The 24,278-nt window shown below is 30.7% G+C and overlaps 2 protein-coding genes across 3 annotated transcripts in view; one reads left to right on the forward strand and one right to left on the reverse strand.

Moving 5' to 3' along the window:
- Window positions 1-2,603: 2,603 nt before the first annotated feature.
- LOC129910246 (G2/mitotic-specific cyclin-B3) lies at window positions 2,604-13,075 on the forward strand. Of its 2 annotated transcripts, none has more exons than XM_055987546.1 (8): window positions 2,604-2,898; window positions 9,142-9,319; window positions 9,398-9,611; window positions 9,676-10,191; window positions 10,248-10,478; window positions 10,536-10,691; window positions 10,751-10,928; window positions 12,178-13,075. In XM_055987546.1, the coding sequence occupies exons 2-8, from the start codon at window positions 9,243-9,245 to the stop codon at window positions 12,378-12,380; spliced, it is 1,575 nt and encodes a 524-aa protein (XP_055843521.1). In that variant the 5' UTR covers window positions 2,604-2,898; window positions 9,142-9,242; the 3' UTR covers window positions 12,381-13,075. The 2 variants fall into 2 exon arrangements, with proteins under 2 accessions (XP_055843521.1, XP_055843520.1); XM_055987545.1 differs by lacking the exon at window positions 2,604-2,898 and adding an exon at window positions 3,434-3,510.
- Window positions 13,076-16,758: 3,683 nt separating this feature from the next.
- LOC129910877 (uncharacterized) overlaps window positions 16,759-24,278 on the reverse strand; it is a 244,216-nt gene continuing 236,696 nt past the window's right edge. The window contains exons 2-3 of the mRNA XM_055988465.1: window positions 17,609-17,698; window positions 16,759-17,477 (exon numbers count right to left, since the gene is read on the reverse strand). Of these exons, the coding sequence (XP_055844440.1) occupies window positions 16,866-17,477; window positions 17,609-17,635 (639 nt within the window). The 5' untranslated portion in view covers window positions 17,636-17,698 and the 3' untranslated portion in view covers window positions 16,759-16,865. The remainder of the gene's footprint in view (window positions 17,478-17,608; window positions 17,699-24,278) is intronic.

The following is a 24,278-nucleotide window of genomic DNA, read 5'->3' on the forward strand; positions in this document are numbered from 1 at the left end:
AAAATTTACCGCGAAGTCAGCTATTACATGAAGCCTCAAGAGGCTTGACTCTTTTTTCGAATTTTCTTTTGATAACACTGTGCAAGTCGAAATTCTTGACAGGCGCGCGAATAACTGTTTCGCCATATTTCAGACCCGAGAAATCCATTGGCATCATTAGTTTTTCGATTTATCGGTACGACTTCGAACAAAATTTTTTTTGAAAGTTTTTTCAATTATTTTGAGAATTTTCCACTGTTTTTAGTCATTTTTCAATCAAAAACATTGTTTATATTGCTAATAATTCTGCTCAAACGTTATTTGCTACCAGTAGAAAGACATTAGGTGTGTTTTTTATTACAACCGGTCTTAACTAGACAAAAAAAACGCAGTCTGGGCTAAGCAATTTACATGTTAAATACAACAACACCTTAGCCCCTTGGGCTTAGTTGTTTAGCCCGGAGATTTCTCTGGGCTTAACTTTTTGAAGAGTTTTAAATCTGTGCTACCAAACTAATTTTTTCATAAATTGTTTAGAATTTGTTTAAAAACGTGAAAACTCACGTTTGGAAGGACAAAATGTATTAAAATAGTTTTGCTAGCATACATTTTTGTATCTCTTTGTAAAACATACATGAAAAATACAAGAAAATGGCGAAAGCGAAAAATATGACAACTCTAAATTTTTGTTGTGTCTGCTGTTTTCGGAACATTCAATATACAGTGCTGCCAAGATTTCAGGTTAAGCCCCGAGGCGTTTTTTTTGTCCAGTTAAGACCGGTGGTAATAAAAAACACACCTATTGTAAACAATTTTGAACAATTTATTTGAAAGTTTAGTGATTTTTTTTGAAAAAATTTAAAAAAAATCGAAATTATTTACATTGTTATCGTTTTTTCCCTGTTTTTGTTCTCTTTTGCACAAATACATAGCATGTTTTCCATTAAAAAATAATTTAATTGTTAATTTAGTGTTGGTTAAACTTTGACATACTATCGATAGCATCGATAACAAAAAAAATATCGAGTATATCGATACTTCACAAAACTATCGATAGTTTGAATACTTCCAAATTATTATATCACAAGGCTACCGATATTATCGATAGTTTTTTCTTAAAACTATCGATACAATCGACAGTGGAAACTATCGATATCTACCAAACACTATGTTATTTCGTTGTTTACATTAAATGTCAAACGAAAACTTAACTTGTAGTTCAAATTGTGTTTAATTAATTTCAAAGCTATCGATAATATCGGTAGCCTTGTGGTAAAATAATTTGGAAGTATCGAAACTATCGATAGTTTTATGAAGTATCGATATACTCGATATTTTTTTTTTGTTATCGATGATATCGATAGACTGCCGAAGTTTAACCAACACTAAATTAACAGTTAAATTAATTTTTAATGGAAAACATGCTATGTATTTGTGCAAAAGAGAACAAAAACAGCGAAAAAACGATAACAATGTAAAAAATTCCGATTTTTTTTTTTAAATTCAAAAAAAATCACTAAACTTTCAAATAAATTGTTCAAAATTGTTTACAATGTAGCAAATAACGTTTGAGCAGAATTATTAGCAATATAAACATTGTTTTTGATTGAAAAATGACTAAAAACAGTGGAAAAATCTCAAAATAATTGAAAAAACTTTCAAAAAAAATTTTGTTCGAAGTCGTACCGATAAATCGAAAAACTAATGATGCCAATAGATTTCTCGGGTCCGAAATAGGGCGAAACAGTTAATCGCGCGCCTGTCTCAAAAATTTTTTTCAAAAAACTTGCACAGTGTAATCATTCTGTGAGGCGCGTACTATTACACGATGCCTCTTGAGTCAAAGACTCAAATTTGACATTTCTCTTTTGATTTAAGTATTGTTGTTGTTGTATTCCACCAAGAAGCAAAAAGAAATGAAAGGGAATGTTGAAAAAAGAAAGAGTGGAAAAAGAAACGTCAAAAAAGAGTCTCAGAATTTTGGCCCACGACTCTCCGGTCGGATAATTTTTTGTTTTATCTTCTTTGACTTTTGCACTCATTAGTTTTGAAAAGAGGCGCGCCTTTTGAGGCTTCATGTAATAGCTGACGAACAGCGTACCAGGCTATAATCTAAAGTTTTTTCACATTGCTGCGACAAATGCATGGATTCCATCAGTTTTTTTTTATCAGTCATATTTTACCACAATTCTTTTAATACATTGAAAAATAGTATAATGGTTGAATAGTGGCTATTAAAAAGTAATTTAACTTTTTTTTCAATCCAAAATAGAAAAAAATTATTAAAAAAAATTTTCATTTTATTTTAAAGCCTGGTACGCTGCTCGCGCTAAATTTTAGCTCCCATACAAATTATCGAAAATTTTTAGCCAAGATAAAATGGATCCCATACAAGTTATCGATAACTTGTATGGAAATTTTATCTCAGCTAAATTTTAGCGCGAGCAGCGTACCAGGCTTAAAATAAAAAGTTGTAAACTTCATTTCGATGCAAACATAGCCTAACAAACTTAACGAAATTCCACTGGATGGTAATGCCAACACAAGTGACAGCTACATATATTTTTTTTTTCTTCGTTCTAGCTGTGCACTGCATTTTGAAAATTGAAATTTCAAAATTGTGGAAAAACGATCGAACGAACGAAAGAACGGCATTTTGGCTGGCAAAGTGGATTGTACTTTTTAGAAAATTATTAATAAACTAAACAATTAACCTATCCCACCAATTGTTAAATAATATAAACTATCAAATGAATATTATTTAAATAACATCAAGATCGTTTTTTCCCGGTTGTTTTATGTATTGATTTTGTTTTTATTTGTAAAAAAGAAAATGTTTATTTGGAATGTTTGATAATTAGTGTTTTGTGGTAGTCAAAAAAGAACCAGAAATACTAAAAAAACAAGAGTACAAAACAGGTAAAAAAATTAAATCTAATTAAAGTATAATTTGCTTTATGTAAAATTACTCAATTTGTCCAAAATGAGGCGCGTAAACAGAAGTAAACACATTTCATACTGTGCCGATAACTGTTTCTCTTGATAAGCCGTTTTGTGTGTTAATTAAATATGAAATACATAACCTACCTGAAATGGTGCTTAAACTAAAATTTAAGAAAATCTAGCTAATTTAAATAAAAGCATGCAACACCGAAACAGAGACATTTCGCCAGCTGCTCCTCCGTTTTTGTTAAATTTGACAATAGGTATTCCCTTTTCTATGTATTTCCATGTATGTGCAAAGTAAGATTGTATATTCTTTCATAATTCACAACTACACGTAAATATTATGAAGGGGAAATAAAACTGTTTAAATCAAACCCGCAAGGAACCTACTGAACATCTCAAAAAAAAAAAAGAAAAATATTACCTGCCTGTTTTCTCACCACCATACGAGACGTCTACCTTTTCAAGAAGAAGAAAAGGAAGAAGATCAAAAAAGGGCCCATGTCGCTAGGCAAGGGACAGGGACGAAGCAAAAGGATACCTTGATTGGGTTGTGTTCGAGTTTGAGTCCATCACAGATGATAGGTAGAGAAGAGAACAACCAAAATCGATGAGATAGAGTTCACTCCCTTTCTTTTTTGGTTTTTGTTTTTTTTTTTTTGCCGGGAATATTTATTTCGAAAAATATTTTTTTTTTTTTTTCAGGAAGATCGATTCGAAAATCGAATAAAGGAACAGATACAGGATTTTGATTTTTTCAAATCATCTGTCGATCTGATTTTTGGCGGTGTGGTTGTGGTTATCTCTTCATCTCCACCATCATTCGACAGAAGAAGCATTTATGCTTCCGTTTTTATTATTTTTGTTTAAATTTTTTGTTAAAATTGTTTTGTTTTATTGTTTTTAGTTATTTTGTTATAAATTAATAATTCTCTTTTTTTATACTTTTGTGTTATTGTTAAAAAAGAAAAAATACCGTGCATTTCCAATAATTGTTTACAAGAAACATTTTGGTAAGTTTATAACAAGTGAAATGGAGCTCATAAAAAATTAGATGCTAGAAATGTTTGTCGCCATTTCGTTTTTTTGTTGTTTATTTTATATAAAAGAAAATCTTGTGCAGAGTGTTTCTATAAGTAAAATTTAAAACTCAGATGGGTGGTAAATACATATACATATACATGGGCGGGATATACATAATTGTTATTTAGATATTTTATTAGATTTAGTTTAGTTACTGATGACTGATCGTGCTAAGCGATTTTAGTTAACCACCAACAAAGGTAGGTCGTATAATGTGTTGAATATGTATTTTCGTGTTAGAGTTTTTCCTCATATTCTTGTTATCAAAACTAAGTTTAATAAAAATGGGAGTTAGAAGTATAAGTACATCTTTAAAAAAAAACCTTAAAACTTCGAATTAAGACTTCACATTAAAATGGAATGTTGTTAGGTCCCTGATGATGTTGATGTCGTTAGAATAGTCTTGAATGGAGCAAAACCAAAAGCTTTGCATATTAAGATTTGTTAAACTAAATAAATAAATAAATGTATTGCACACATGTTGTCAGTCAAAATTTTATTTTTGATGTTGTACATAATTGCTTATGACAAAAAATGAAAGTAAAATGGCTGAAAATGTGATATTTGAGAGTGGATTACTTTGCTGTTGTGAAGGTTGTTTTTAATTTACACAAAATGTTTAATTTGTTTTTCCCGCCAATTTGAAATTACAAATTAAATGTTTCACCACATGTCATTTTAGTGTTGGTCAAATTGTTTCAAAGAGCTTCAGATCTCGTACCTTGACAATCTGTTGGCATTATCAGTCGTAGGTATAATAAAATAGTTCTTTTTATCAAATCAAACAAAACAAACTTCTATGTATCGAAACTGGGAATTATGGTTTTCTTATGGAACTGGACAAAATGAGACCACACTGTAGGCACCAGCTTTTGAATACAAAAAGAATTATTTGTATATTGATCCACGCAGTCCAAAGTTATGAAGTTACAAACATACAAAAAATACAGACGAATTTAACCTCTTCCATTTTGGAAGGCGGTTGATAAAGTTAACAATCAGGTTCTTTATTTTGTTTCAACGTTGTACGTTGTACTTTTATTAAAAAGGATGTTCTTTCTATTGGCTGAGTCGCGCCCTTGAAATGTATCTATTTTGCTGTATCTAGTCGACTTAGTCAATAATTAAGGGTCATCTGTACGGTGACCATCCGTCCCGGTTTACCCGGGACTGTCCCGTATTTCTACAGCTTGTCCCGGGGTTTTATTTAAGAAACCCGGGACGTGTAAGTGTCCCGTATTTTGTAATTTGTCCCGTGATTGTCCCGTATTTGCAAATTCTCTGATTTTTTCAATCAAAATTTTAAAAACTTTGTACGAAAAATGAGATAAACAGTGGTTGCAAATTAAAAGTTTTCCTAATTTTTTGGTATAAAATCGTCAAGCCTAGTTTGCTGCCGAAACAAAACGAAAATTTTTCTGAGTCTCCCAAAGTCAAAAAACTCTTTTGGAGCAAGAAAAATTACCTGCACCGTTAAGTATGAGTGACAAACGATTGAAAACTCTGCAATTATTCTTGCACAGGTAAGAATTTCGTTGGTTAAGCTACGTTATGTGCAACAAAAAGTAAAATTTTCTTTTACGATTCCGTTGAGCTGGTTTTATAATTTTCAATTCGCCTCTAGACTAAGCTTTAGTTTTTAAAATTTGTCGTCAATTATTTAACTCCAGTTTATATTTGCCAGGTTGAAAAGCTCCATCAGGGAAAGTTTTTTTTGAATAAAGAACAGAAGAGTTAAGAACACAGCTAAATTTCAAAATTTTAAGGACATGTTAGAAGTTTAATTAAAGATTATACAATTTTAAAATCCTTTTAAATAAATTTAAAATGTTAAAAAATAGCTCTCACGATTTTGATTGAAAAAATTTTTTTTTAGAAGTGATTAACAGTACTTATTAAGTATAAAAACGCTTTCTTTATTTTGTATACGACTTAAATGATTTCAACGAAAATGCTCCCAAAAAATCGTTTAAGAAATCTTTATATCAAAATGAAGAAAAATTATGAAAACGCATTTTAAAAAATTTCAATTTTTATTTATTTTTATTTTTTCAAGAATCAATATTTTCAAAACGATCCAAAAAAATGTTTATGTGTCCCGGGTTTTGCTTCTGGAAATATGGTCACCGTAGTCATGTGGGATATGAGATTTGTTTGCTCGCTCAAACCAATTTCTCCTTGTTTACCTAGAAATGGTCGATTGTTCTTCATTTGAATTGAAGACCTCAAATAAAAGCTTGATGAGATTGGCTAATCATATCCTACGTAAACCTATTAAATTAGTTTAGCCAATCTGTTGAAGATAGAACCGTCCACTATTTTCTCCAAATAAAGTTTAGAAATGGATATTCACATACAGTCTTTTCATCCTTCTCAAGATTTTCCCGTCCCAATATCTTTTTCCGTAAACACATTCATCATCATCCTACAGGTTCTTATATCTGTGGTTTTGACTACTTCATTGATGGTGTTACTATATTAGGATCACTTTTTGTTAGCTTTAGTGGTAATTGAATGAAATTCTTGTCTGACATAGGCGATCACTATATTTCTAAAATATATAAACTTTGAATTTATCTATAACATGCCGATGTTCTAGTATAGAATAGAATCTTGTATGTGTTTAATGGATTATTTTCGTCGACCATCACATAATCGATTTGATTGGTGATTTTACTTTTTCTGTGGAAATTGGCTAATTTATAAATGGGAAACTAGTCAACTATTATCGTATTACTGCAAACAACAGTTACCTTAACATGTAAAAATACAAAATTCCAACTATTTATGTTAAATAAGGTGTTAAAAATTTTGAATATTAAGAAAATTTGTAAAATCTTCGGTAAGGAAAACATTGCGTTGAGCACAAGAGAAAACAAAATAGAAAGAAAAAAAAAAAAAAAACTCAGCAAATTAAAAATTATGAAACGAAAACTGATGATGCGAAACAAAAAAAAAAAAGACAACGAAATCTTAAACGAAAAATTTTGTTCCGAGGGGTCATTCGGTTATCAAAACGATAATCGAAAAGTGTGACGTTATTGATTTGCTCTCCGTAACTCAATCGCTATCGTCTCGTATGTCATTATGAAATTGCATTGCTTATTGAAATTTGGTTCTTTACTAATAAGTGGGTAAGATTGAGAAAAATAAAACGTATTTATATTGAAGGTTTTGAATGAACAACAACAACTTGTGTTTGTTACCACCAAGTTCATAGGCTGGAGTTATAGCTATTTCACGGGGACCAACCCGATCATCAGACTCCATTCAAAATTAATCGAACATAAGCGACTTAGCGCCACTGAAAGGAGTCTAAAGATTGGGTTGGTCTCCGTGAAATAGCTATAACTCCAGCCTATGAACTTTGGGGTAACACACACAAGTTGTTGTTCATTCAAAAACTTCAATGTAAATTGATTACACAAGCAGCTGCCTTGCAAGTACGAAAAAGCCATACACAAACCTCTTCTAATGAATTAAAAAAACATGACCAGTGTCAACCTCTTATCCGCTCATCTCCCACCTTGTATACGAACAACGAATTGTTGTCATACGAATAGAGTTGGAGAAAAGAGAAATAAACCGAATGAAAACAATAGACTTGTGTGAGTTAATACAAATGCTAGTCGGTTCAACTAAACTTGGTAATTGGAAAACCTCTTCGGGATTATGAATTCACAAGTGGCAGCGGTGGTGTGATGCGTAGTGCGTCGGCCTCCCAATCGCTAGATCTTGAGTTCAAGCCTCGCTCGGGCAATTTTCAAAATTAATCGAACATAAGCGACTTAGCACCACTGAAAGGAGTCTGATGATCGGGTTGGTTCACGTGAAATAGCTATAACTTCAGCTTATGAACTTAGTGGTAACACACACAAGTTGTTGTTGTTCAGTCAAAACCTTCAATATAAATTGATTACACAAGCAGCTACCCTGCAAGTATGAAAGAGCCATACACAAACCTCTTCTGAAAAATAAAATGGCGTTTTCCCAAAATGATTAAAAACTTTGCAGTTGGAACTAACCAAGAAGAAAAAATTTGGAAAATATGGAATATAAACCGAAAGTGGATGTGGAGATGAAATATATAGATAATTTTGTTGGTGGCTATTTAAATAAGCGATTTCTATAAATAAAATTCACAAAAAGGATTCATTTTGTTTACAAATTTTTTCAAGACGATAATTATTTAGCTATCGTCTAGGCGCAATCGTTTTTATGACGGTAATCGAGTTACGGAAAGCAAAATAATTATAGCTTTTGCGACGATAGTGATTATTGAAGTTACGGAAATCAAACCATCTTCGAGTTACGTAAAGCAAAAAAACTATAACGTTTGCGACGATTATGATTTTTGAAGTTACGGAAATCAAACCATCATCTAAATGATATTTTTTTTTTCATCAAGTTTCCACCTCTTTTTCGGTTGGTTTAAAAATGCCCGATGTCTCATTCCATAAATGACCTTATTTTATTTACTTTAATTCAATAAAACAAAACGAAAATCAAAAGACTAAAAACTGTGTTTTCTTTCAAATCTTGCATTAATTTTTGGGCACCCTTTAGAAAAATGATACAGTTAAAAATCAAAATCTCCTGTAATTTATTTTCCATCACTCCATAAAAAAGGGTAAATCCAGAATATACTCCACAATGGAGTGAAGGAAAATGACATTATCAGGAAGTATTGAATTTTAGCATCGACTTTGTTGTCGCTTACGATAAAATGGTAGGAAAACTCGATATAAAAAAGACAAGTTCATTTCCTTATTTTAAGAGAATTTGTATGGAGATATCTGAAGTTAATCGATCGGTTTCGATGACCACTGAGTAAATATGGATAAATACAAAACACTATCTAGGAGATACACACCAACGAATTTTTTCGAACGTTAAGTTCACCATGTGGTTCCAAATAAGAGTATGTTCGAATCTGCATATCGGACAAAAAGGTTTATAATTTGCACAAACAAACTAAGGTTAACTTGATGATAAGACACTCAAAAACCCCAAAATTTTCAATATTTAACTGCAAGCAAGAAACAAAAACTTAAGTTTAATGCTTATAGAACAAATATACTTTTTAATAGAAATACTTTTTTTTGTTTAAAGTGAGTTTGATTTTCTTTTCAGATTTGTTTAAAAATAAAACTGCATTTTTGTCAAGGATAATCTACATATAAAAATACATATTTTGAAAAGAAAAAAAAAATAATTTCAACTGAAACATAAAAATGGCTACAAAATCAACAAAAAATCTAACAAAACCAACAAACCTCTTGCCGCTTGCCAGAAAAGGAATTACAAAAAGGTACATCATGATTTTTAGATAAATTTATTACGAACAGGTTAAAGATGATTTTTTGTTCTGTCTATTTTTAAAATTAAGATCACAAAACATCCAAGACCAAAATGTGGAGCCAATCATCACAAGAGGCAAACGGAAAGCCGAAAACAGTCCATTGAAGAATGACAAGATCAAAAGATCAGCATTAGGTAATTTAACAAACAACGTAAACACGCTGCACTTGGATGATGATGTAAAGAAAGTCATAGCTAAAGTTCAAAATGAAGCCCAAAAGAAAGCCACAGCAGCCATTAAGGTTTTATACAATTATTTTAATAACATCAATTTTTTTATTTAAAAAAAATTTATATAACGTGTAGCAAAAGGAAAATGGAGCTGCGGCGATGGTTTTTCGGCCAACAAAAGTAACCACCCGTGCAAATACTCGAAATACCATTGCACAAATTCTCGAGGAACAAAAAGCCTTGGCAACAGCCCAAGCTCAAGTTCAAGCTGCCACAATAGTTAAGAAGAAAGACGATCTTGAAGTTATTAAACCACCCACGAGACGCATCTCAAATGAGTTCAATAAGACTGAAGAAAGCCTCTATATGTCTGCGCTGGAAGACATTTCAGGTTCAGATTCAGTGCGTTGCTCTGGCAACTTTGAATCTAAACGGCGGTCGTTATCGCAAGGTCTACAAAAGAAGGACATCAAAGAGGAAGGTTCCATGGAGATGGACAATGAAAATAGGATATCTACTCCGTCGCCGTTGAAGAATCCCCCAGCAGAAATACCTAATGGTGTTGTAGATTTCGACAAAGCCAATTGGAATGATCCCTTCCAAGTGTCTCACTATGCCATGGACATTTTTAACTATCTCAAATCAAGAGAGGTTTGTCGTAATCATTAAAAAGTTTTACAATATCCTAAATGCGTTTTAATCCTCAGGTTGAGTTTCCAATTGTGGATTATATGCCAAAGCAGACACATTTATCCAAATGGATGCGATCCTTGCTTGTTGATTGGATGGTGGAGGTACAAGAAACTTTTGAACTAAACCATGAAACGCTATACTTGGCGGTTAAGTTGGTTGATATTTTCTTGGGGAAGGTTATTATACACAAAGACAAGTTGCAACTGCTTGGAGCTGCAGCCTTATTTATTGCATCAAAATATGATGTAAGTGAAGAATATGATTGTTGCTCTATTAGAGAATTATTAATTTTTGTATAACAGGAACGAACGCCGCCATTAATAGAAGATTTCTTATATATATGTGACGGGGCATACAATCACGACGAATTGATTAAAATGGAAATGACTACACTAAAGACTATTAACTATGATTTGGGAATACCATTATCGTATAGATTTCTAAGAAGATACGCTAGAGTAAGTTGAGAATACTTTGAATTAATTTAAACAAATCTGATGGATTATTTTATTTTAAGTGCGCCAAAGTACCAATGCCAACTCTGACCTTGGCTAGATATATTTTAGAATTCTCTCTTATGGACTATGCAACCATTGGCTTTAGCGATTCAAAAATGGCTTGCGCTGCTTTAATGATTGCATTACGGATGAACGGAGAAGTGAATCCTTGGACTAAAACATTGGTATATTATACCGGTAAGTTCAATTTGATTGTTTATAAAAATTTAAATTTCAAAGCAATACATATATGTATAGAAAATATTATCTTAAAACTTACGTATTTTTGTAAAAACTTAATGAACACAAATGGCGTACGAAAAATCGCCCATTATTTTTATGTAAATACATGTTTTTGTTCAGGGAAATTTTTGAAATTAAAACAAGAAGGAAAATATGTTTTAAACATTTTTTTAACATGTATAAAAAGCACATGGATACAAATGAAAATGAAAAACAATTGAACACTGTCTTCTAAGAAAAGCAAACTCAAATTTAACTATTAAAAGTCTTGAGTGGAGCTTACAATATGTAAATTTTACTTTCGACTTTGAAAACCTAACTGCAGTTTCTTAGAAGAATGTTTACAATATATGCACCGTGATTGTATTTCCAGACAAAACACGAACAAAAAAAATTAAAACTTTTCTTTTGAGGCATATTTTTTTTGGTTATATCTGCCTATGGACTCCACTCGCAGATTCTCTCCTTCTGAAATTCAATGAAGCATTTTAAAGCGCTTGCAATAAATCATGTCAATGATTAAATAAAATATATGAGTTTTTGTACCAAAAATATTGGTTTGACGTTTGAGTATTTGTGTTATTGCTTGTGGATTCTGAATTGAAATTCAGAAGGGGATTTCTCTAGTGTTTTCTATTTTGTGTCCATTTGAAAGAATGTTAGCTAAACAAAATCGGAGAATGTGCAAATACAAGAACGGGAGAAATAACAAAATACGAGACACATTGACGTCCCGGGTTTCTGAAAAAAATAAAACGGGAAAGGATATTGAAATATGGGACAGCCCCGGGAAATCCGGGATGGATGATCACCGTAACTATAAATGATCTTAAGGTTGAACTGTTCCGCCAGTTAATAATAATGAAGTAAAATTCAAAATGAGAACAAATATTCTAGTTATTGTAATTTATTTGAATGAAAGGTCATATCAAAGGAATTTATTTTAATTTTATGATTAAAAACTGATAAGCAACAGTCTTCCCTATAAAAGCAGGAAGTTGTACTTTTCTGATATTTTCTGTTCTGACAGTTTTTAAGAATTTTTTTCTGATCTGTTCTGTTCTAGTATTTATTCATTTAACAGACCTATTGTTCTGGCACAAGTCAAGCAGAGCATGAGTTAAATCAGTCATTTATTTTAATTTATATCAATAAATAATATTAATTAATATTACACCAAAATTTTATTTTTATACATTTTTAGGTTACACATTAGAAGACTTTGAACATATAATACCAGTTTTAAATGTTGGACTACACAGAAAACCTAAAGGAACAATTAAAACAATTAAGAGCAAATACTCGCATAAGATATTCCACGAAGTTGCCAAAACTCCACTTTTGAGTACGGAACAAATCTTGGAAAATCCTGACACAAGCATGAGGCTAGAAGACAAAGAAAACTAATTGTTTATTAATTAAAAAAAAAAAGAAAAAAAAAAGACGTTGCAAAAAAATTTGCCATTCCAAAAACAAAAAAAAAAAAAAAACAACGATAACTTATTTGCGATTGATTTATTTTCTAAACTCTTTATTTTTTCCTTATTTTTTTTTTGTTTCTTTATTATGTTGTCTATTTTTTATTTATAATTCGTCGCAAATACTTATACAAAACAAACAAATAATAATTCATCATTTAACGGCACACTTCACCGTACATTGTACGTGAAGAAAAATTTAAATATATTATAAAACAAAAATATAAGTGCCCTTTTCATGTTTAAAACTGCACTATCAACCTCACACATGGTCATTTAACTTAAAAATACTGTCAAAGAATTATTATAGTTATTAGAATAATTAATATATAAATTATAACACAAAAATTTAAATTAAAAGAAATTATACAAACGAAGTCAAGTTACGCCTTGTGTAAACAAAGTATTTCCCTTACAAGACTTATTCTCGCATTTCGTTTTAATTTACATACATTACAATAAATACACATACTCATACTGCTGCACCTTACATATACATAGCATCAAAACAGTTAGCTTTCATAGATCTCAATAGACTTAATACATTTTTTCTTTGATTTATGAACATTTTTTTGTGCATATTCTTGGTTTTTTTCTTACAGATTCTTAACAACAAAAACAACATACCCGACGAAATTAGTTGTGTTTGAAATTTTCTTTTACAAAACAAACAAAATTATATTTTAAATGCCATATAAAAAGTTTATTATTTTTTTTATTCTTTTATAAATTGATTTTTATAATATAAATTTTAAAATTGTTGTACAAATAGGTTAAAGGAAATAATTAAGAATGTGCTATAAAATAAGAAATTTAAGTTAGCGAATCCACAAATATTTTAAGCAATAGATTAACGAAAACGGTTAGGACTATGATAAGTCTGTTTTATACAGATAATAAAATTTAATTTTACAATAAATATAAAAAAAATTAAAATATTCCCGCCAAATTTTAACATTAAAACAAAAATAACAGAAGGACAAAATACGACATAACATACTTTTTTTTAAGGTATGTAGCGAGTTTAAATATTCGATTATATTAAATAACAATAATTATGACGACAGTTTAAAAATAAAAAAAAAAAATTATAGCGCAAAGTGCCACCTAGTTACAATTTTGCATCAATTAATAAAAATTTGCATTTTGAAATAAATCCGTTGTTTGCCTTTGTACTAAAATTTTGAATTCGAAATTTAAGAATTGTCGCATTTGCAGCGGAAAGTTATTAAGTTCTAATAAGATAGAATCTACGATCAGGGGGTCTTTACCGTAAAACGAAATGACTGGCAAGTAAACGATAATCACGACAAAGAGTGATTATGTAAGACGAGAAAGTCGTTTGGTCAAACTAAACCAAAAAAATATTTGTTTGAGGCTTACATGGATTCTAACGGCACACGTTACAATATTATTACAACTAACCAAAAAAGAAAGTCAAACAAATTCACGTAAATAAAGTCTTAAAATGTTCGAAGTTCACATTATAGAGATGACAATTCCTTTGGAAGGGAAATTAGTCGCTAGGCCCGAATATTACAAAACTTCACATTCGACTCCTAAAAAGATCCACTTCGTATTCTATAATCAGGCCACTGAACATTTTTAAAGCTTGAGTTTCCAAAGTTAAACTTAGAACGAAAGATATTTTATTTCAACATAATTCTGTTAAACGGTAAACTTTCATATTCCCTAAACAACTTTATTTAAGACTAATTGCTAATTCGGATTATAAGTGTTTTGTAACCACAAAATACAATTATTTACACTCATGTAAAGTTCGTTCTGGACTTTCCTTCTTTTATTGTTTTCGTTTGCCAATTTTGAAAACTGTCCCAGAACTACCCGAAACAAAATACAAAATAAACTAATTTAAAATGGGACATTGGCGCATAAAATAACGCACTGACAGCAATTCACATAAAAGAATGCATTGATGGAAGTTTCTTTATAAAAATATCCTTTTATTAAAAAAAAAAAAAATCCCACCATGACCGTTGAAATAAATTTCACTCGTACAAAAGAAGTATAACTTCAGAAATAGAATGTTATGATTTCCGTGCAAGCCGGGAAATATATTTAATTCAATTAAAAACCATTTTTTTTTTTTTTTAGGAATCACAAAACTTTTTTATCAACTATATGTAACTGGAGTCGATTCTTAATTCCGCTAAAACAAATGGTCATTAGAACTGTGTCAGAGAGAAAAACTTGCCAATATCCTTTTTAAGTATTTTTTAGGAGATAAATTCATAGTTAAAAGTTTCAAATAGCTCTGCTTACCGTAGAAGAATTTAAGAATGTGCCGAACATAAAATGGCCGAATATTCAGCGGCATCTCTAGTTTAAATTGGTACAAAGAGTGTTAAGTGGTTTTATATAAATTGCGATTGTTAGCGAGGAAAAAATTTTTTTGAAGAAATAAATTTGAACCAGGCCTTATACAAAAAATTAGTTCGTACAATTTTATATTATAAAAACATTGAAAAATGAAATTTTTCTCGCACTGAAATTTTGTATCAAAAAATTGATGTGTTATATTATATCAATTTAATTTGGGAATACTTAAAAATGAAAATTTTAAATAATCCAAGTTGTTTGGCATGAGCTAAGTACTTAACTTTGAAATTAAACTATAAACTTAAATTGTTTAATTTTCTAATTTGAAACACTTTTATAATAGAAAGCTAAAAATATAACGAAATATTTTACATAGGTACTACACTTTCTGAAATAAAAGGATAAGATGTCGGAAAGACTTAAATAGATTTAACGGTAATATTTCAAAAACGAGTATGATCGAATATTTTTGTTTTCGGATTCGAGTTCAGCAACCTTCTGAAAAAGTATAGTTTAGTCTCGACACTAAAAACCTTGTAGAATTTAAAGGGTTCTTAAAAGAACATTTTAAGATGTGTACATAGTGCTTTAGGAAATGATCAAAGAGGTAAAGACTTGTTTTTTCAAAAATTCCTTACCAAACGTTGTAATGGACCACAAAATTGTTGTTTTTCCTTATAAAAACTATCGACAGCTTCTTTAACTATACGAAATTGGTAGAGACTTTTAGGGAGATTTTCAGATAGGTAATTAAATTACTAAAATACACAAAGAAACCATTTAGTACTGCACATATTAGACTTGTATTTGTATACTATATCTTTTGATTTTCTGAAAAAAAAAATTTGGGGGGGAGGGGGGTTAAACCCCATAACCCCCTCCTTAAATACGGCTATGGTTCACAATAGAAATTCACAATACCAAAATTCATTTTTGCTTATCAACTATCTACATAAGCTGTCTATCAATAGACAAACGACATTAGCAATAAGGGCCAAATACTCCAGTCTATAAACTAATGGAAACGCACACAAAATATTCAAATAAAAATTTTGCCATCTAAATTATTTTTGCTCGCGCGGAATGTGAAAAGCTATCGTGAGTTTCACACGAAGGTAATTTACAAGTTGACAACTTACTAGCTTTTATACATAATAATTGATTCCGAAAATATTTTGTTGTTCTTTAGTTGAAAGAACTTAAAAGTAAATCCGAACGAAAATTAGAACTGGGGTCGAATTACAGCATACGATTACGATTTTATATTTGCTAACGTTTTTAATATTTGTGTCTCTATTTAATTAGTAGAAAAAGATAGGGACACATAGCAACCATACGATAACGAACGTATGCCGTAATTCGACCCCTGTTTTCAATCCGCACGGATTCAATTTCCCCTTTTGAATTTAAATTGTTTTAATTGGCGTAGTGTATGTTGTGCTCAACTCTATTGTTCTAGCAAGGTATGTGTCGGAGAAGATTTTTGCATAGCGCAAACCGGAGAATTTTCCGCTCTGACGCATACCTCACACGAATTAATTCATTGTGTTAAGTTTGACTGCGAACGATACTGCACGACAATGGGTGAATTATGTAAAATATCACCATTCTTATCGGCCCTGTGCTGCTATTGGATTCACGTGAAATTCTAAAGTAAGAAGAATTTAAATGAGGGTTAAAATAAAAAAAAATTAAATTTTTTTTTTCTTGAGAATTTAGAAAACACAGAAATAACGCTTTGCTTTCGAAAGTTAGAGGTTTTTTAAAGCTAATTTGACGTGATAAAGGAAGGAAATCTTTCGATTCACGTGAATCGAATAGCAGAATAGGGCTGTATGATTCCATAATAAAATAAAACAAAATAACCGTTTACAACAACAATAGGTGTATATTATATTTCAGTTAAAAAGATACAATACATGGATACAAAAGATTTCTCGAATCCCAAGAGAATATACATATATAAATCAAAATAGACATTTATTTAAATTTGTATAGTTTTTTTTTTGACAAAACCATTCTATCTTTCAAAAATAAAATCAGTAAATTTCTTTTTTTTTTTCATTTGAGCAAATTAAGCCTTCAAATCCTTTAAGCAATTTACTGCAAACACAGTAAAAAAGCTTAAACCAATTGTTACCATCTCGACTTTTGGTATTTCATAACGACTCGATAGTTTTTTAAATACAAAATGATTCAAAGCCGTCAAAGCTATCAATCCTCCAGTCCAAACACCGGTTTCCTTCATAACTTGCAAATAGATCATTGATCCGAGATTCCCAAATATTGCAACATCCACCACAGATTGAGTACGTTCTTCCATTAAAAATTGTGCTGCTATTGGCAATAGAGCCGTAGCTAAGTGTGCGTATGCATATTCTTTGGCAAATCCAGTCAAGAGATAGAATTCAGCATTAAGTAGAGCTAAAGGAGCTATCTCGGCTAGCAGTGAAGTTTGTCTAAATATTTTCTTGATAATTTTGCCAGGATCTGGGTGAGTTGTGTGCAGAAATCCAAGCAAACTATGGCCCAGAAGAAATGAAAATGTTCCCAGAGCGTATGTGCAGGATGTGGCGGAAGTTTGCTTTAATGCCCACCCAGAAGTTCCGCTAAGTAATAAATACGCTACACATAAGGATGGCTGGCTGCCACCGGTTGGTAGTTCTTCCATACTTCGAAATCTTTCCTTTAAAAAACAAAACAAATAGAATGAATATCTATTTTTCAAATATTTTATTCTATGACATGAAATTTAAATTTTAACAAGGATTACAAGTAATTTGATAAGGAAGTGGATTTCAATAGAAATGTACTAACATTACTTGAATTCTGTGTTCGTGTCATTGTATTGTGCGTTTGGGGATTAAGGAGGTGTTTTAATTAATTGAATTAATAAGATTTTTTTTTTTGATAAAGTTCTTAGCAGCCAAAAAAAGTAAAAAATAAAAACAAATTAATGTTTGACAGTTTACCTTTTGAGGTTGGCCCCGTCAAAATCAGCCGGTCATTCAGAGCATCCCAAACTGTAAGGTGAATATAGATTTTAATTTTTGCACATTTGTTTAGCGACATCTAGCAGGTCATGGTTATAGTTATGGTTGATGCATAAAATTTAGTACGACATTTGTCTGATGGTTGTTGCACAGAATATGCATACATTTGTTGAATGACTATCTGGTGGTTGTTGCATAGAATATTTATAGGTTGTTGTTTTCTTATTGAACCGTTTTTTTCAAAATTTCTTTTGAACTAAAATTGAAAAAAGGTCTATGAATTCAACAAAGGCCGATTTTTCACCATTTGATTTTTGTGACAACATCCAGACTTTGGAAAAAGTTTTGTTTACTTTTTGCGAAAGATGTAGTACTATTTAATATTTTGTCGTGTATTATCAGTATAATAAAAATCCAAAATTAGGTTAATTTAGGGTAAAAAGGTTTTTTTTACTGAGGTGTGTTTATTGCACAAACAGCGTGCGATAAGTATCAATAGATTAGGTAAACAAAACGTTACAATCAATGCCGTCTTTACCATAAGGGCACACGGGGCCCGTGCCCAGGGCCCCCATTCTCAGGGGGGCCCCGAAGAAACGAATATTATATTCTCAAAACATTTTTGTCGGTCAGACCATCTACCAAAAAATTTTAGTTTTTATATGACACCCAAACAATCAAATACATTTTTTCTACACCTATACGCTATATAGACCAGTGCCGATGCCTTCAAAAACATTAAAAAGTATAAAAAATCATAGTAGGATGAAACCCATTGGAAAAGGAGGTGAATATGATGAAAATTAAAGGAAAAATAAATAACGGGCGAGCCGAGTTCGGGAAGTGGGTGGGTTGAGTTTTTAATGGTAAAAAATGGTATATCTTGATTTCCGGCAAAACTACACGTCCTATAGAAAAAAGTTGTATGACAAAGTTGTAGGTAATAAAAAGATCTACAACTTTTGTATCAACAATTTTTTCACATAACCTCAAAATTTATGTGAAAAATTCAAAAAACCGAGTTTTTGGTTTTTTATTTTTATCTTTTTCAAAAACAAAAATTTTTCTACGAAATTTGGTGAAAACTTACCTTATTATGTCTCAAATACACTGGAATTTATTTGATTTAAAATATTAATTTGTTCACCTTATTTTGACTTAATACCAAAAAAACACCCTAATTTTCAATCGAAAATTCACGTGTCAAAATATCAGGTTTTTTCAAAAAGTCGATGGGCATTTCGTTTTTTAAAATGTCTATTTTCTGATGGTGTAAAAAAAATTTACATTAGTATACTATAGAACATGTTTTAGTAAAATGCAAAAAATGAAAAAAGTTGTAATTCGAAAAATTTTTTTTATCATTGTTTACAATTTTGGCCTATTTATTCGAATTTACTCTTTAAGTACTCAAAAAACGTAGGATTTCATGTAATATTGATTAATGTTACAGTTTTTGAGTAATTTAAGTGTAAATTTTAATAAATAGTCCAAAATTTTAAATAATGATAAAAAAATTTTCGAATTCAAGCTTTTTGCTTTTACCGAGAACATGTACTATGGTATACTAATGTAAATTTTTGTTTACATTATTGGAAAGTAGAGATTTTAACGAACAAAATACCCACCGATTTTTTGAAAAAAGCTGATATTTTGACACGTGAATTTTCGATTGAAAATTAGGGTGTTTTTTTGGTATTAAGTCAAAAAAAAGTTAAAAAATAAATATTTTAAATCAAATAAATTACAGTGTATTTGGGATATAATAAGGTAAGTTTTCACCAAATTTCGTAGAAAAATTTTTGTTTTTGAAAAAGATAAAAATAAAAAACCAAAAACTAAGTTTTTTGAATTTTTCACATAAATTTTGAGGTTATGTGAAAAAATTGTTGATACAAAAGTTGTAGATCTTTTTATTACCTACAACTTTGTCATACAACTTTTTTCTATAGGACGTGTAGTTTTGCCGGAAATCAAGATATACCATTTTTTACCATTAAAAACTCAACCCACCCACTTCCCGAACTCGGCTCGCCCGTAATTTATTTTTCCTTTAATTTTCATCATATTCACCTCCTTTTCCAATGGGTTTCATTCTACTATGATTTTTTTTGGTTTCAAAAATTATCGACCCTGGTCTAATACGGAAAATATATGTTTTCAAAAAAAAAAAACAAACTGTGTGGCGTTGTTTGCGGACAAAATTTTAAATCCAAACCACCAAACCCAAATTCAATTTTCAAAAAAAAAAATAAGAATAATATTTTCAAAAAACAAGAAAAATACCTTTTTTTCCACTGTAGGTAAGATTATTTATTATTTATTAATAAAAACAACGAATTCTCTTCCATTATCTTTTTCCTTAAATAATAATTTCGTTTGAAGTTTGCAAAACTGTCAAATTTGTAGTGCGTGTTAAAATCAGTGTAAAAATATGAGTAATTCGTATTAAAAGACGAAAAAGAATCAATTCGTCGGCAAAAAACATCAATACTTTTTCCGTTGGAAAACGTTTGAGAAAAAACTATTGCCGGCTCGTCGACGGTACATCAATGTTTTGGTTCAATGGAAAACGCCATGGTACAATGGTTTTAATTTGAATTGCGAATTGCTCTCGTATTTAAAGATTGACACATAAAATTCATTAAATAACTTTTAAAAAAATTGTTTTTCAAAAAAAAAAAATTTATTTTTTAAATCCAAAAATAACACCGGCACACAAAAAAAAAATGTTATGTACCAGGAACCAGACCTATCTTTCTAAATGTTTTAGGACCCGCTGAATTGGAATTTCAAGTCTGTTTGGCCCTGTTACCCTCCAGTTTTGTATAAAATGCAAAAAACTCAAAAAAAGGAAGTTTTTTACCTTTTTTGGGGTCATTGTTGCATTTTTCTCAAAACTGGAGGGTGACCGGGAAAAACGGACTTGAAATTCGGATTCAGCGGGTCCAAACACATATAGAGAGATAGATCTGGTTCCTAGTACATACAACTTTTTTTTTGTGTGCTGGCACTGTCGCGACATGTTGCTATCATCCCCGGCACACAAAAAAAAATACCCAAAATAATTTTTTTTTTAAGTTTTCTTAGTTAATGTCAGTATAAACCTTTTTATGTAAAAATTTTCATTAAAATCGGTTGTGTCGTTTTCATTAAGAAATCGGTTCTATGGCAAGTAGGTACCGTTAATAACGGTCCAAAAAATATTTTTCTTCTTTCAAAAGTGCGGCCTTATTTGCAGCAAAACATATTTTTTTTCAAAGCAAAATCGTTATCCGTTTTTGAGAAAATTGCAATATCTCGAAAACTTTATACTGTAGATATCCGTTGAAAAAGAGACATTAAAATAAAAAGGTAAAAAATAAAAAAAACGGCTCTTGAAAATTACGTCTGTACCGAGTTTTTAGCAAATCTATCAATCCGTTTGAGCTCTTTTTTCCAATTCTTTAAACTGAAACTTATAACGGATACAGGGTATAACTATTGGTAGTGGCAACGATTGATGTCTCGATGCACGTATTATTGGCACCCCCTTTACTTTATATGAAACGATATATTGGCACCCCTTTTTAACCATAACTATTGCCTTTAAGCCAACCATTGTACTTATTTTACTCACCAAAAGGGCCCCAAATCCTTGTGTGCCCAAGGGCCCCAGGATAGTTAAAGACGGCCCTGGTTACAATTGTACAAAATGACTTATGTATGAGGTTTTGTTTCTATTACTCAAATACATACGTTGCGCCCAAGTTTGAGTCTCAAATTACATTTTTTGGCATAGAAATCAGACGACAAAGTTAGAGGTTAATTTCAAAATCCATTTTATCCACTTGAGTTTTTGTTCAAAATATTGTTTCTAAAATAAATTTGAAATTCAAAAACCATTTTATCCATGGGATGAGATTAGATGGGAATATCCGAAAATTTATACGGATTTAAGAAAAAAATTTTTTGGCATTTAGGATTGAATTTAATTGTTCAAGAAAGTATGAGTAGTTAAAAAAAAGGAAATAAAGTTTTCTCGTTTTTAATTGAGTTATTTTTAATTCCATATTTTCTTATTTTGGTCTGAAATTCAAGGGTGATTTTCAAAATCCATTCTATCCATATTTGTTTTGGGTATAACTCTAAAACTAAAACCCTCAGATCACGATTTCTGGACTTAAACTGTATGGAATCCTAATTGAATCAATCCTGCATTAAAAAAAAGTACTAAAAAATGTTTCGTTTACGAGGTACAAGTTTTTCTCGATTTACTCGAAATCAAAAAAAGTGGATAAAATGGGTTTTGATTCTGATCCACACTTATCTGCTCTAGTTAACATTTTGAAGAAAAAAAAAAAAACAAAAACGCCGGTCTTGCAGAGGATATGTGCGACATTTTATAAGAAGACAATGTAATTGGCAGGTTCAGAAAAGTTAAGCCAGGACTATAATTGTCGGACGCGTCGGACGAAACGGAGGGGAACAGCGCTCGCAACCGCAATCGACGGATGAAAACTTGTCGAAAAGTCAAAGAAAACAACAAAAAAACGTGAATTTGACATTAGCATCCGACGGCTCCCTCCAATTATAGTTCTGGCTTTAGGGACTGAATATTGTCATAAATGAAAGAAATAAGATGGCTTGCTAAAGTTTTGAAATTGTTGTTGATTGTCTTGGAAATCGGTGTTGCTTTTGGCTTTAACAAATCAAACGTCAAAAACTCAGAAGAGAACGAAAATAAAAACGGTAATGATACCTTTTTCTTATACCATGATCTTACATTGTTACTTGTTCCCACCCAAACTACTATTAGTTTCAACGGTTTTTTTTGTATAAAAAGCCTATAAGATTTTTTTTTAATTTCTGCAACGACTAATTCAATTTCATAGAATTTATTAATAAAAAACATTCATATACCTACATAGCTAGTTTTAATATAAAATAAAAATTAAATTTTTGAAATAAAATACATTATCGAACTTGAAAAATATGATTTTTTTTTGTTTGGAAAAGCAATTTTTTTTAGAATTGATTAATAACTATTACAAAATAGTAGATTATACCAAATTTATTAAAAAAAAAATCAAAAAATTCTTTGAAAAAATATATTTTTTAACGGCTCTTACGAATTTTATTTTATTTTCTAAAAATGCAACAATAGAAATAAAAATTGCATACTTTTTCAAGCTCGATTAAATTTAAGATGTTGGTTTTTCTCCTGTGAAGAACGATTTTAATGTTTTATTGTTTTTTTTTTTTTAATTCAACAAATTTATACCAATACATACATTTTAGGTAACTGTCACTCTAAGAGCAAGTTCCAGCGAACTGGTCGTGCATTTTATTTATTCCAGCAAAATTTTGTTTCGAGAAAGATCTCAAACTGTCAAAGAGCTGTCTGTATTTCAAAACCTTTAAGACCTACCGAGCCCTGGTCGTACTGAAATTTAAGCTTTTTTCTGGTGCCTGATGGAGAATTTTTCCATAAGATGCAGATTTTAGAATCTTAGCTTAAAACTGAAAAAAAAAAAAATCAGTAGGTACAGATCTTTCGAAACTGAAGAAATGGTTATATACTTTCGGTGCAATTTTTGCGATCCGAGGCAAAATCATTCCGAATAATATTTAACCCTTAACCACCTACCCTCTATTTCAGTCACTTAACCACCTACCTGCGATCCAGGAGACCGCTCCAGAATTTTACCTCCATCTCGCAAATTCTGGTATAAGTTTTTTTTTTAATCAATAATATTGTTTATAATACATTAAACCATTATTTTAACGACTAAAATAATATAAATTTAATTAATATATTGTAATTTTATCAAAAATTTCATATATTGGCGCTTTTAGAGCAAAAAATGACTGTTCTCATACATTGAGCTCTGTTACAGTAGGAACTTAAAATTTCGAATTTTTCGTATTAATTGTTAAAAACTAACATATCAAAGAATTAAATAAAAATAAAAAATGGAACATAAAAATTTTTTTTCAACAAAATTGCAAGGCACCAACATTCACAATTTTTCGCTACAATCAGTGCAAATTTTGCTCGGGCACTCTAAGAAAATTATTTTTTTGTAAATGAAACGTAAGTAAACTGTCTCCCGTTTCATTTTGGGATCACAAATGGAGATTGTTTTTAGCATTTTAAGCTTTTTTAAACTTGGTAAGCTCGATAAATCTTCACTTATTTGTAGAAAACGGCTAAAAAAAATTCACGTAACTACCTACCTGCGGTCTAGGAGACCGCTGGAGAAATAAATTTACTAACCTAGGCCGAACGCGTGCACGTATTAACGCCAAAAGCTCATGCGTGATGCTGTTTCAGGTGTAGAAAAGGTACATAGAAGCACATTATCGCACAACACACACTCAAAGAAATATTTGAATTTGAAAAACCGTTGCGGTCTGTGAGACCGCTGGTAGGTGGTTAAGGGTTAAATCAATCAATGTGGTTTTTAATGATTTAACTTTTCTTTCAGTATACCTACCTTATCTCTATTCCT

The sequence above is a fragment of the Episyrphus balteatus genome, chromosome 2, assembly GCF_945859705.1.
Source record: "Episyrphus balteatus chromosome 2, idEpiBalt1.1, whole genome shotgun sequence".
Lineage (NCBI taxonomy): Eukaryota > Metazoa > Arthropoda > Insecta > Diptera > Syrphidae > Episyrphus > Episyrphus balteatus.